The following is a 15,185-nucleotide window of genomic DNA, read 5'->3' on the forward strand; positions in this document are numbered from 1 at the left end:
TTCGCGTTAAGAGTGAAACTGTTGACCTTCCTCAACTTGAGAAGATTAACTCGAACGGTCGCAAGAAATTTAACCTGCTTGAAAACTTGTTTGGTACGTTGTAAGAGAAAACATAAGATGATATTTAAGCTTGTATGGATACATCATTGACAATATATACAGTTGATGTAAAAGATTTTTTCAAAATCAAACAACAGATTAGTGGATAGTCCAAAATGGCAGCGATATGGCAAATTAACCAGCATCTCGATATGGTTTGAAAAGCTCGTCTGCTTAGATGCGGAAAAAGCCTGCATTAGCAAGGGTTTGGAGGTTGATTGAGCTTTGGTTCTGTCTATGCCAAGCATTGGAGTTCACGGTTCCATGGGGAAACATAGTCTGACGATATGAAACCTTCCTTGGAAATGGAGCACCCAATCTTCTTAGACTGAGAAACTTTTTTCTTGAGTCATTCTAGAGAAAGAGAGAGAGAGAGAGGAAGAAGGAGGGAGAGAGAAAAACTGTACCGTGGTCTAATGGTCTCATTGAAGCAGGACCGTGGATTTCATGAACGGGTGGATTCCAAGGCTCTATATCTCTGTGGTTCTTTCTCTCTCTAGGGACAGGGGAATCATCCACTCACTCAGATCTTGACCAACTCCAGCCATTTTTCAACTTGAGAATTTGGGGTACAACTACTACGGCCCCTGTCTCTCTCTCGTCTCTTTCATATGCTTTCCTTAAATTATAAAAGAGAAAAAGACCCGCAGAAAAATGACCTGTAAATTTCTCTGAAAGGCTGGCGGTGTCAGTAAAATCGAATACATTAAACAAGAAGGAGAAATAAATAAGTGGAACTTTGGTTGTCTCCCTCTCCCTTCTTAATTTTTTACAGTGGCAGTGGCGGTGGTTAATCATTCAATGGCTCGGTTCCTAATGCAGGCGTGATTATTTATGCAAAACTCTTTCCTCTCTCTCCCTCTTACCAATTTTCTAAAATGTCGCAGAAAAACGAAAAAACTGCATGATGGTCCCGTTTGGATGACATTTTCGAAGAACTCGTTTCACAGAGAGGACACACACATCCACATAGCTCCTCTCTCTCTCTCTCTCTCTCTCTAACCTTGTTAAATGAACGAGTTGGAGACCCCAAGGGAGTTCTGATTTTCAATGTTTCTGCAGAGGGAAAGAAAGACACAGGCTGTGCAGTCTCTGAGAACCCATCCAGTACAACAATCACAGAGAGTCCCCAAGGAGAGACCGACCTCCTCCTAATTGAAACTCCATGAGACGAGCGTACCAAAAGCAGAAAGGTGGAAAAGAAAAGCCCCTTCCCACACTCAGTCCCTCACCCTGCCTTTTGACACCGTCTTGTCTCCTGAGCAATCTTTTCCCCATGCTTAGCCGTCTCCCTGCTCTGATTTTGTTCCAAAGGCTGTGTTTCTTCTTTCCTGTTTTGCACTTCAAAAAGTCAATATCCTTATTTTAGGTCCCCTTTTATGAACTTTTAAATGCTTTTCTTCCTTTTTCCTTTGAACGTTTGTGGGTTTCACCAACTTGGAACATCTGGTTTTAAATATTTGCTCTAGTGGGTCGCTTGTGTTGCATCTTTCCACTTAAATCTTTTCTATATTTTTGCGGATTCTGGGTGTCTGGAGCTGCTTTGGCCTTCTCTGTGAGTTTTAGCTGTTTGGCAAATGTTCTTTCTGTTTTAGGGAACACTTGGGTGCAGTTTCGTCATCTAAGTTTTTAAGTTGGTACATGAATTCCGGGCATTTTGAATCGGTAGTCTTTGTGCAAGCTGGTGGCATTTAGTTAAAGTCCTGCAGTTTCTGCCACAGAGGTTTGCTGTGGCAATGGTCTGTTCCCTCTCGACTCCGTTCTTGGGTTTGTGAATTGTGTGTATTGTTGTATTACACAATTGTGTGTATTGTTGTATTAGGTTGAGCATTGTACCAAGTGAGTGAATTTGGGTTTGTGGCTTTATCATTAGAAGAATTTGAACTTGAAAACGATGGATTTGAGTGAGAATGAAAAACTTGGTTTAGGTAAGAGCAGTGGTGATCATTCGAGTTACCATGCCCCCACTATACCTTCAGAGTGGAGATTTTCTGGTGATCTTCCCAATCCATCATTCAACTTGGTGCCTGCCGAGAATTCCATGGCTGCTTGCAGAGGCACTGCAGTGGAGTCCTCTTGCTGCCCTTCTGTTTCCATGTCCGAGTCTTTCTGCCCTGACATTTGGGATTCTAACAATCTCATTAGCCATAATCTGGCATTCAAGCAAGTCAAGTCGAGTAGCGAAGCCTCTGGTATGAGGGATATCATCTCTGGTTCATCTTCCGCTGCGCCCCCGTTCGCGATGGGGTGGACTCCATCTGCTTCTTCTTCGATGAAAGCCGTTGGTGCCTTTGCACAGTCCGCAATGGGGATGATTCCTCAAAGCTTAGTTCAATTTCCTGCTGATTCTGGCTTCATTGAGCGGGCAGCAAGGCTTTCTTGTTTCGGCAGCATGATGAACTCTTTCGGCATGTCTGGATCCATGCCACCTTATTCTAAAGGTGCAGGGGGAATGGTTCAAGCATCGGAGATCCTGCCGCCTGCTCCGCCAACGCAGAATAACGACGTTGGTGTCTCTGAATTTGGGAAAAATGATCTGGTTCCAAGCAGTGAAGGGGATACAACCAAGAAGGTGGAGCAGAAAATGGCCCACTTGTTGATGTCCCCTGTGTCAAGAAGCACTGAGGAAGGGAAACAGAGGGTTGGCTCTTCAAGCATTGATTCTGATGGTGCAGAAGTTAGCGGCCGTGGGCAGGAGGAATCATTGCATTTGGACAACGCTGTGAATCAGCCTTCGGCTAAAGGACTTAGCACAAAGAAAAGGAAGAGGCCTGCACAGGTAGTGCTCCTATTTCTCTTTTCCTGTTCACATACCTTTTTGTTATCATCTTCCACCATTACTGTTAATAATTAAGATTTACTAAAAGTGGTTAACCCAAATTATTTGGTAGGGAGCCGAGCCAACCCAAACCAAGAGTTCTTCACAAATGGCAATTGATGGTGGGAATGAAAATCCTGAAAATAGACCGAAGGTAGAGCCCACTCAAACAGCAAATACAGGAAAGCATCATGGGAAACAACCCAAAGACAATTCACAGGGTTCAGATGCACCAAAGGAAGAATACATCCATGTCCGAGCAAGGCGAGGCCAAGCCACCAACAGTCACAGTCTTGCAGAGAGGGTGAGCTTTCGACAGAAACAAATGTGTTTGATCAAAGCCGTTTGAGAATATATGGTAATGATACATGCGTTTTCTCTGTTCTTTGCGTTGCAGGTAAGGAGGGAAAAGATAAGTGAGAGGATGAAGTTTCTCCAGGACCTTGTGCCTGGGTGTAGTAAGGTGACACCCATATAATTCAGTCCACTGCATATTACACTCGTCAAGTTTATTGTTCACATGGTTACCTAGATCTGCTTTTGCCGTGGTGCAGGTTACAGGCAAGGCTGTCATGCTTGATGAGATCATCAATTATGTGCAGTCATTGCAACGACAAGTTGAGGTATTCTCACTTTGAGTTTATTCCATAGGATGTTTCATGTCTTTGTAAAGGAAGCGCAACGGTATTTACTTACTCAACAATATCAATGTAGTTCCTTTCCATGAAGCTTGCAACTGTCAACCCGCGGCTAGATTTCAACATGGAGGCGCTCTTATCAAAGGATGTAAGAGTTGTCCATGACCTATCTCATACCATTTTGCGTACAAAATGGTACTTGTACCCAAATTGGTCTTCAAATGAGTTTTACCAAGTCTCATTGGCTTTTTGTTCTCAGATTTTTCAGTCACGAGGTGGCCCTTCATCAGCTGTTGCCTATATGCCTGATATGAACATGGTTCATTCTCATATGCACCAAAACCAGCAAGGATTAGTTCAGGCTGGAGTGCCAGGTATTGCAAGCCCATCAGATTCGTTGAGAGCAGTTAATTCTCATTTGACTTCGGTTGGTGGATACAAAGAACCCCCATCTCAGGTGAATAACAAAGTCTTTTGCATTTGTTTCACTTTGAAAAAAATGTCCGATTAAACGGTTAGTTTATTCCCTGTTGTGTTTTGATTCCGTAGATTCCAAATGCCTGGGAAGATGATCTCCATAATGTTGTTCCGTTGAGTTTCAGCACTGGTGGCCCAATTAGCAATCAGGAAATGAATGACAGTAAGTGAAAGTGGCCCAAGCTCTTGCTCCGCTGGTCATCTTTTTTCTTCTGCAAGAAAAAAGAAAAAAAAAAAACTCGAAAGAGTTTAAGCTTTCTTGCGCACTTGGTAATCCGGTATTTTACAGGTTCATTGCCTCCATGTCATATGAAAGCAGAGCTTTGAGTTATGTTTGTCTTTTAGTTCACATGCTTCTCTTAAAGAATCCATCCGGCCTCCGCCAAAGATGGTATCGAAGTTGAAGGTCAAGTTCGGGTTGCAAAGTTTTCTCCCTGAAGATCCATGAACTCTGTGGCTTATAGTTGTCGAATAGTTCCTTAGTGTCACCAAGATTTTAAATAATAGCTGATGTTAAGGCACTGGAGGTTGTGATCTTTTAATCAGCCTCCATTTGAACTAGAGAGAAGCTGGTGTTACTCGTGCTACTTTGCAAGCAGAAAATCTGTATACGAAGAGAATTTTCTCAAAGGGTTCACTCGGCTGAAAGCTATGGCACAAGAAGGAAGCTTGATGTACTAAGTATCGCAAGGAAAGAAATGTGCAGGCCAATAGTGTACTGTGCAGAGCTGAACCAGGAATGGACTCTCTGGCACATTGAGTTTCAAGGAGGCCAAAGTGGAAAGGAAATTGTAAGTTTCATTGCATAGAATGTTGGTTTGGCTCATTCATCATTGATTGCTTGAGCAATACAATTAGCAATGTATATTATATATTATTTAATCATTACGAACTCATGGTTGTATGTATGTTTAACATCTGATGGGAGGGTTTTGAGACTGCTTATTGCGAATTGTGATTCTCAAGCTTATTGGTGAAAGGGTATGACAGGTTGCGTACAATTATATCGACGTGTGCCAACATGGCGAAGGACTTAGTGGTTATATAGCACAAAATCAGCACTTTTTAAAATAATACATAATCCGAGACTGAAGATGTCTCCTGAGAATCTTACATAGCCGCGACCAATGTTCATTGTTTTTTTCCAAAACAAACTCTCAAGATACCTCCGTTTTCTTGAAGTTTTGAAAGGGTATCTGTGGATTGGTTCCTTTTTCGCGAGGTCAGTGTGCAGTTTGTGCAACCAAGATCTCATGCGTCAAAATATGGCCAATAGCAATGTCATCTATTGGGCGGCCAGAATTTTCCCAAGCTACACTGAAAATTAGCTATCTTCTGTATTCCAAAAACGATTAGCTTTTGAAAATGAAACGAGACATTTATTTTATGAGGTAGGTCTCAGATAATTCTGTATGATTTATCTACTAATGCCATGGCGGTCATGGTGGAATTTCTCGAACAACGTGCTGATCATAAGAGGCAACTGACTAAGCTTTCTTGTTCCTAGATGGATGCCAAAAACAGTTCGCAGTAGACAGATTCCCAGGCACCCATGCTTTTTGGCACCTTTCAGCATTTCATCTGTTTTTCTGTGGACATGTGATTCATCATGGGCATTAATGTATGTTGGTACCACATTATATGCTGTCGTGAATAGAATCTTTCTACTGTTGACACGAAAATGTGGGCTCAAAGAAAAGTTTGAGGGCGTATGCCTGAATCCTCTTTATTGTAAGTACATCGAAGCAAAGCATCTGCCCATAGTGAACTGGATTGGAAAACTAAAAGAAATTACTGTATGGAGTTGATGGACGTGGACACCAATTACAAAAAATTCGTTCCAAGGTACAAAATCTTTTAAATATTTTCACTGTTGTTTCGTAGTTGCTAGCGGCCATGAATGATTTCCAGATCAATTTGGCAGAAGCTTAGCTGAGAAAAGCGGGAAGGTGCGGCTGTGCCCATATGAACTTTCCTCAAGTATCTGTAGCAATGCTGATCACGGCTTCCTGAGCTTGTCTACCAAGAAAACGAAAGTCACCGATATAAATGCAACCTTCGTTCAGTTAATCAGGTAAAGCTTATATTTCCTTGTCTAGATTGGTGTTCTGTACTAAACAAATGGAAAGTAAATCTTTAAGAAGCATTGTTTCTCTTTCTTAACTCCTTAGTGGGGGCATCATTTGGCTAACTTAAATATGCAAGAAGAGATACTTAAACCTTCGGCCATTGAGGGGAAAAGGGAAAGGTAGAATAACTTTGGACAGCATGCTTCCGTCCTTGTTCATCTTTTTCAACCTTTCACTTTGGTGGGGGGCATGATTTGAGTGGTTAAATGAGTTTTCTTTAAGAACTTCGAATCATAGTCAGAAACATTGGCATATCTTCCAAAATCTCATAGTTCTTTTGCAAGATTTTCAGAAGCAGATGAAGTTGAGAATTGCACGATTTTTCAGGAATATAATCATTTAAAAAGTATTGTACAAAATAGTAATCTGAGAAAGATAACTTACTAATTTTTTAATGTACTGTTAACAATTCTGTTCTATATACTATATTATATATACAATGCATATGCAAGACATGGCATCTCTTTTGTTCATCAGCCCTGCCAGTTTAATCTATTGAAGAAACGTTGATCCTTTTCGAAAGGTTAAATTAAAACATGACAAATCCACTTTAGAAAACTTCCTCTTGATTATTTCTACTGAAAATTTTCAAGTCTTCCGTAAATTTCGGATTAAAGTATACTATAGTTTTATGACATTATCTTACCCGCAAGGACCATCTAACTGATATATATAACGGGGACACGCAATTTGGTGCTCCAGTCTACGAGGACATACCCTATGACATATTGGCACACAACCAAAAAATAGAGGCATGATCTGAACAGACTGAATCGCAATGATTCTGGATGCTTTTTCAATGAAATCATACTATTTTTGATAAAATATTAGAATACATTCAATTTATTAAAAAGCTTTACATCTGCATGTCGTATTTTTGCGAAAACAATTAATGAATACGCGCCTCGTATTTCGTTCTTACATGTATCTCTGTGACATTGGCCGCTGAAAACAAGAAGCATCGTTTGGGTGTTCCCTACGTTATCGTACCGGATCTGACCCATCTCAGGCAAGAGCAGCCACAAAGTAAAAGACAAGAAAAATTTTTACCGTTGAAGCAAGGTAAAAGAAGGCATCATATAGCAGACATGGTCCGATGCATTGCATCACACGATATGTTTAATCACATCTAATGCATTGCATCGAAATTGGAGGGACCTCAAGAAAGTAGGAGGATTCAGCTTTTGTATATATATATATATATATATATATATATATATAAGACAGAGGGAGGACGGTGCTGTAATATAATTACATAATCGTATTGTCTCACTTTTCAAGGAGAAGCCCTCTTCATTTTTCTTTTGTAACAATTCTGATTTCTTTTTTTTATATAGTGAGCAGAGCCGGGTATTGAGAAATGAATTCCTTGTTGGGCTGCATTGGTAATTAGTGTAAAGCGTCCAGTGCACATCAGACTGATACTACTGTCTAATTGACACAAGAAAAGTGATGCTTACGCCACTTGAACTAGCGATTGGCTGCCTACTGGACCGAAGTATTGTACCAACCCCCTCTGGCCTGGATATATATTCTTTCATACTTCAAAATTCTATATGTTTTGCGACTGACAAAATATAGGATTCCTTTTTCTGGTTAAGTAATTATGGTACAAGTATATATTTGTCCAGGTATTTCCCTTGTGACTTATACGTGGTTTTGAATCAACTGAACCGTATTTCTCACTTCACAAATGGGCTTTCAGCTCGCCTCTTGCTTGTGCAGAAGCAGGAAAAGGCTGCACGCATGTGAAGTATTTTTGTTAGCAATGAATAGAAGGGAATTTTCTCCTATGGGGAGGAAAACCATGAAATTCTTAGGACATGCCAAAATTTGCCAAACTAAGAATGTATGTTTACTATATATATCTCCTATATTAATTATTCATCAGCAAAAAATTCTTTGATATACATGTCCAAAAAATTGTTGCCGGCCTACTGCTTTTGCCTTGTTTCAGAGGCTTCATACCTCTTGTGTTATGTGCTTTTATACCTCATTTAAGCTCCAAGCCAAAAGTATATCCTAACATTTGTTTGCCTAAAACAACATAGTGCGTTTTCCCAAGTGAGAAAGTGTTTCTCAGTTAATGCCCTTGGAGCATGACCAACTAAGGCAAAATTACACCCAACATTTGCTTGTCTAAAAAGTAGTACATTTTCCCATGTGGGAAACTTTTTCTCAGGTAATGACCTTGGCGCATGCCAAACTCAAACTAAAGCAAAATCATACCCAACGTTTGTCCACCTAAAAAGTCGAGATATAATTTCCCAAATGAAAAAGTTTTTCTCAGGTAGTGGCCCTTTGGTGCATTAACAAGCATATGTGGAAAGGTCAAGCAAAAGAAGCGTTCAATGCTTTTGGGAAAAATGGCAGCGTTGGGTTAAGGTCATTGTGGTCCAAAACCTCTCAACGGCCATTGTAGTTCTAATTTTGAAGTTCCTTTTATTGATATTATTAAAAGGAACGTGACAAATGTGGGCAGCAGAGTAGCTCCAAAATCACTAAGAAATGCTTCCCATTTTGAGATTTGGTGCAATCAACTTACAGTTTCTCAGTGAACCAACCAGAGAAAGTGAAAGAGTGTCACTTACATAATTGACAAAAGCCAATTGTCATAAAGATTGTTTGGAGATAGTCTATCTTCATCATCAATGGCTCCATCTAATTGTCTCAGTGTGTCGAAGGACAAGTTCCGTATTTATTCAAGGACATGAAACGTTCTGCATATTGCCCTTCAAGACACAGCTCTGAAACTTTTGATCACTCAAGGCTCGTTTTTGAATACCTGGAACTAAACATGAAGGAATTAGAATGTTGGGTATTTAGTACCGAGTACCTTTTTTGGTGGAATTTTTATTCCAACTTCTATATACCCTGATCTATTTGATTTTCTAGGGCTTCTGTTTCCGGTATACCCCCATTTATTTGATTTCCTAGAACCTTTGTTTTGGGTATTTTAGTATTATGTTTGTTTGTGCATGGAATCATGGATGGATTTTTTTATGGTTATCCAATCCAATAATCCTGCACTGCCATTTATAAACAAATCAATCGTTGGCTAGACCCATCAAAAGAAAAGAGGATTTTTCTTTCTATCAAGTAAAAAATGCAATTAAATGAAGGAAATTGTAATAAGAAATAACTTAAATATCATCTGTTAGAGTTCAACAATAATAAATTAGAAAAAAATAGAGGCAGTTCAACAGTAGAAAAAAAAACCCAGGAATAAAGTTCCATATCTCAAGGGAAAGTCTCCTAGGTATTTAGTTCCATGTTTGTTTTGTGATGGAACTTTCCATTGAATTTGAACTTTTTTTCCACCTCTACATTAAAGTTCTAGGCATTCAAACGAGCCCTCAAAGTTGGACACGTTGTTGATGTTCAAACTATATATGAGCCCATATCCAGTGTTACGAGAATCAGACTGAATCAGCCAATACGAACTGTTTTCGCCAGCTTGAGAGTGACCACGGGTCAACTGCTAACTAATTTTTTTAATATATTTATTTTTTTAATAATTTATATAAATTTTCCCTTCAATAAATCCTGGCAGCCTCACCGATTGGTTCACAAAAACTAATTAAAAATAATTAATTTAAAAATTTAAAATATCTTTTTAAAGCCGACTTGGTTCATCGATTTTCAAGGTAAAACCGAGATTTACAGAATTGGTTGGAAATGGTGTGAGAAAGGGATCACTCTTGGTATCTATATGTGGTATGCTGTCTTAAGAGCTACCTGTTTTTCACTCCAAGGTTTGAAAATGAAAGGGTAAAAAAGCTAGGTGCAGTCCCATCAAGCTTCTCTTTCGGCACCCCAAGATATTTCATAGTTTCCAAATCTCATGCATGTGAATTTCCTTTAGCAGGACTTGACACTTCGAAAGATGTATCAGGAAATTGATCATGCCACAAGTTCACGGTTTCAGTAACTTTCAGAGGAAGAAGAATAGAAAAGGCTATGCATGTATGGTTAGAACATGTACTGCACTTGTCACTTAGACGAAAGTTTTTTTCAGCCTTCTTCATCGACTCATGCATTTATCAAAACACTCCCAAACAAAACTGATTTGACCCTTATGTGCTTTCTAAATGATTATGCAAACATAAGAAAACTAAAATTTAATGAAGTTTGCATATGTAAGTAAAGTATTTCATTTTGTAGGTTGGTGTGAGCAATTAGCTTTGCCACTTCAGAAATTCTTTATAGATATATATATATATATATATATCCGCAAAACATTTAAAGATATTAACATCAAAATAAAAAAAAAAATTGAGGAGCTGGTCTGCAGAAAGTCCCACATGCAGGTCGGCCACTGTTTCTGAAACACCCATGCTGCTGTCTTTGCTTCAAAGCCGGTGAGCTCCAACCCTAAAATACCATCAGCAGAGGCATAGGCGACAGTGGCATTGCTAACCATTACGGTGGAAGATAGACGGTGCTCCATTGATGGCACTGCCCACCGTTGGAGATGATCAGTTCCAATGGGTTGCCCATCGTCTTCGTCGTAGGGTCGGAGCTAGGGGGCCGGCAAGGGCCATGGCCACCTTTTAGTTTTCAAAAAATTAACAATTACCTCATGAAATTTACCAAAATTTTCATTTGGCGGCAGTAAAAATTTTGGAAATTATACAGTCGGCGCCGCTTAGCAAAAAAAATCCCACCGCTGGAGCTGGAATGAGTTTGTGCTGTCGGCGGTATTGCCCACCGTCTGAGCTCGTCGGTTGTCTTCCTCAGCCACTAGCTGGCATTAGGCTTCTTTTTTGATGATTGAACTATAGTTTCTTGACCAAACAGGCATGTGGACAAGGACACATTAGATAAATCAACTTTTCTTTGGGGCCATGAAGTAGCAACTAGTTGAAAACATTATCTGGAGAATCTATTTAGTGATTGAAGGAAAAGGTTCAATTCTCACTCAGTTTCTCAATCTATGTCGAGTAGACCCCATGGAAAGAATTCTTTATCTCTGAATTGTGGGGAGGAGTCTACATGATGAAGAAACACAAAGTCCACACAGCATAGGCTGGACCTAAATCAATCATGGCCACTTTTTCATGTCTGGACTTCCTTTCTGCAACCATCATCACCATTTGGCATGTGGGCTTCTTAATCAAGTAGCAGGCTGCAATATTTCTTTCTCTTCCTTCCAAAAAGCAAGAGCACTTTTGCCTCAGACAACAATTATAAAGATTCTTTCTTTTTCTGGACTTTGTTTTCCCTTCTTCTTTGGGTGTGATTCTATCTGTTTCTTTTCTTCTTCCCTCCTTCTTTCTTATGGTTCTTTTTCTTCTTCCCCTTCTTCTTTGGGTGTGTTCTGGATGTATCTTTTTCTTCCTGTGGTTTTGGGTTTGAGTATGTTTATCATTTGATTCCTTGGGGATGGTGGGCTGATTGATTTAGGTAGAGGGTTTTAGACAAGTAACAGTAGATGCTGGTACTGACAAGAGAGAAAGTGGTATATCTCAGAGGGGTTAGGTCAAGAACAAGATTAGATCTCTTAACTCTTGGTAAAAAATTATTTTGAACAAAACATTGACATTCGTCTTAGTTCAAATTTTTAATTATTAAAAATATTAAGTTTTTACTATTACTAAAGCTTTTTTCTTACAAGAAACATTCATCTTTTTTATTACTATAAGAAAGTTACTAAACTAAAAACATTGATTAATTTAGTACATGTTTCCTATCAAAACATTCTTAAAATCATATATATATATATATATGAGTGTAAATACAAATAGAAAACTCCCAAAAATGGTTCATTTTTCTTTTGTTTGATTATCATGAAGTGTGCATTTATGTGTGTGCTTTCTTTTCCTCCCGATGTTGCTTTCATAATGGGAACAACGCATGCACATAGCGACCAGCATAAGAAAAATTTGTCGAGATGGAGAAATTCATGGCGAACATGGTAATCGACCGACACAAATTCCATTGTCGCCTTCCTCATCAGCAGCAAACCACACCAGGAACTAATTTGTACAAAATAATTAAGAAAAGAAGATCGTTGGATCTAGCATGAAAAGTATATGTATTTATTTCCAGCACCAAGAGGATTAAAAAATTTTGCAATGATAGCTCCACAAGCACTTATTCCCACACTGCAAACCACTCTTAACTTTTTAATTTTTAATTATATTTTAAATTCTTCTCTTGTCTAGACCTTGGACAACTATGTTCTATTTATATATATTATTCAGTAGAAATCGAGATTTGTATTGTTTTCCGGTCACATGCTCGTACGGTTCTCAATATTAATTTTAATATATATTAATGGTTTGCAACGTTCCAAACCTTCATAACTGGAACTACATGATTCTACATTAGAAAAAAGCATTATTAATATGGAATAAAATATGCAGAATATGACAAGCTACAACTATATATGGTTTCTAGTCGGTGCATGGGACGAACAGTAAATTAATAGTAACATTACTATTATGAAATGTGATCGAATATTACGAGAGTACAATTTCTGCAAAGTACATGATTGATATGGTTGGCCATACAAAACACCATAAATTCACAAAAAAAATACATTAAATTTGACATTGAACAAATTGATCTTCAACTTATTTTGAAAGCATGATCTCACCTAGCTAAACTTGTGGCTACGGGTACTGCACAATGAGCTCAACTGATCGAGCTCAATTATATAGAACAGGGTAATGTTGGTGCAGTGGGTGGATGGCATTTTTGGGATTCAAAAATCTGATTGTGCGGTTTCAGCGCAAGTTAAAGAAATATTTGATGAGTCGTAAAATTTCTGTTAGGGTGTCCTTTGGTAGCATCAGATCTCTGATTCCTTTTATGTGAGACCCACAATATAAACAAACACTGGATTTTAATGCTACATGAAAAAGAGGATTTAAGATCCTCAATTTATGCTCAAATTAACCTGAGATTTAGGTTGGGGGGTTGGTCTAACCACAAATCCTTGGATTTGAGATTCCCAGTGATCTCAAATCAGGATCCGGGGTCAACAAGCGACCTTTTGGCCGTGTTTGATAGCCTTGGTTCTTAGACTCGAGGCTGGATTTCAAGGCATCATCAACAGTTTTAGCAAACGGTGGATCCCAAAACCTGAGATTTCAAATCTTCGATGGGGACACAAAATCCATGCGTTTGAGATCCGACCCTCCTCCGATCTTCCATGCGGATCTGTGATCAGCTCGGGAAAATCTCGAGGGAAGCACCACTGCATCAGCGGCACACAGACAAAGAGAGGGAGTGAAATAGACACAAAGGGTGAGGCAAGAGAAACAGAGGAGGAGTATAAGAGAAAAAGATATTGAGATCTTAAATCAGCCACCTGAAGGAGTTGTCAAATTCCAAGCTGCGGACCTGCCTTCTTACTTCTTCCTTGCAGACACATACATCAGTCTTATTGGATTGTAGTGTGAGTTTAGCAGCATTTTCCCCTTCTTTGTTATTCTTTTGTACGTGACCATTCATTTCTAATACAAGAGGTGAGTCATCTCCCAGCAATTCTCATTGCAAACTCCTGCAACAAAAAGCTGGTAAAATGAGTTCGATGAGTATCGCTAACAAATGTAAAACACAGGTCTAGCAAAAACTGACTACTTTTATTCTTACAGTGATTCTCATTATATTGAAGGAGATAATGCAGCTGTTATGGATTTGGATACATTAGTTACAAGAGAGAGATTAATAGAAAAATTCAAAAAATTGAATTACATGCATGCTTGCATGAGATGCCATAATATATTTCCTTACCTGAAGACATTGTCCTGATTCACTATTGGTTTTCTGTTATCTAATCCTTGAGACCTTCCATAATCGAATACATGCCTTAACAGCCTTCTCAAGCTTAGCGTGGGTTTGTTCACATTAAGCTTTACCAAAACTTCTCAAAATTAGAACAGTGCAGCAGTTGGACGAGTCCGTTAGCGACTTGTTGATCCGTTCAAATGAATTGATTGCTTACATCATCATTGTTAACATGATCCCATACCCAAAAAAAAAAAAATCATTCTTCAACATGCTTTATATGAGCATGAAAAAATGGATTTGCTGCTAAGTATAGAGCTCCGATAATGTCACATCATAGATCAGGAGGCCTTGAGAGTGATATAACAACTCGTCCAATAATGTTTCATCCATAATAATTCATTAGCTGTCTCTGCTAGAGATTTGTACTTGGACTCAATAGTTGACCGACCCAAGACTCTATGTTTCTCGACTCCCAAGCTCTTAGATAGATGACAAATCCTCCCAAGATTTTCCATCCTATTCCCTACCAGTCCAGTTGGCATCCACAAATCCACTTACAGGTGGAGATGGAGAAGGGTGAAAGTGCAAGTCATAGATGCTGCACCTTTTAAATACAACACAATTCTTTTGACTAAGCTCCAATGGGCATTAGAGGATTGTGCATAAATCCATTGGTTTTATTGACTAAAAAAGCAATGTTGGGTCTGGTTAGCGTGACGTAGTGAAGTCCTCCAATAATGCTGTGATAAAGTGATGATTAGCAAAGGAAGATTGATCTTGAAATTTACTAATGGTGGGATCGTTGGGGTTGCCATCTTTTTTGCTTGTTGAAGCTTGGTTTCCTTAAGAATATTGTGAGTATAAGAATCACCTCATTCCCATCTTTTATAATTTCAATTCCTTGGAAAAATGACAAGGTCCCAAGGTCCTTGATGGAGAAATTCTTCTTCAATTGTTAAATGACTTGTTCAATAGTTTCTTTGGAGCTCCCTGAGACAATAAGGTCATCAACATATACAAGAATATAGATCTTGTTATTTCCCTTGATTGAATATGAACAATGATGAGTAAAAAGCAAGAGCTTGAAGCCATGGCTGATTAGAAAATCACTTAATGTCTGGTACCACACCCTGAGTGCTTATTTCAATCCATAGATTGCCTTATCCAACTTGCAAACATTGCAATGGTGCTTCGGATCCTCATATCCCTCCAATTGGCACATATGGAGATCCTCTGAAAGGAATCCAATTAGAAATGTATTGTCAAAATCAAGCTGGTATAATG

The 15,185-nt window shown here is 38.9% G+C and overlaps 1 protein-coding gene across 2 annotated transcripts; it reads left to right on the forward strand.

Annotated features, from left to right (window-relative positions):
* Window positions 1–959: 959 nt before the first annotated feature.
* LOC116251299 (transcription factor bHLH49-like) lies at window positions 960–4,954 on the forward strand. 2 transcript variants are annotated; one of them, XM_031625472.2, is made up of 9 exons: window positions 960–1,292; window positions 2,028–2,878; window positions 2,991–3,221; window positions 3,315–3,380; window positions 3,472–3,540; window positions 3,632–3,703; window positions 3,815–4,012; window positions 4,105–4,195; window positions 4,322–4,954. In XM_031625472.2, the coding sequence occupies exons 1-9, from the start codon at window positions 1,265–1,267 to the stop codon at window positions 4,357–4,359; spliced, it is 1,644 nt and encodes a 547-aa protein (XP_031481332.1). In that variant the 5' UTR covers window positions 960–1,264; the 3' UTR covers window positions 4,360–4,954. The 2 variants fall into 2 exon arrangements, with proteins under 2 accessions (XP_031481332.1, XP_031481331.1); XM_031625471.2 differs by having other exon boundaries at window positions 960–2,878.
* Window positions 4,955–15,185: the final 10,231 nt, after the last annotated feature.

Source organism: Nymphaea colorata, chromosome 3 (assembly GCF_008831285.2).
Source record: "Nymphaea colorata isolate Beijing-Zhang1983 chromosome 3, ASM883128v2, whole genome shotgun sequence".
In the NCBI taxonomy this organism is placed as follows: Eukaryota; Viridiplantae; Streptophyta; class Magnoliopsida; order Nymphaeales; family Nymphaeaceae; genus Nymphaea; species Nymphaea colorata.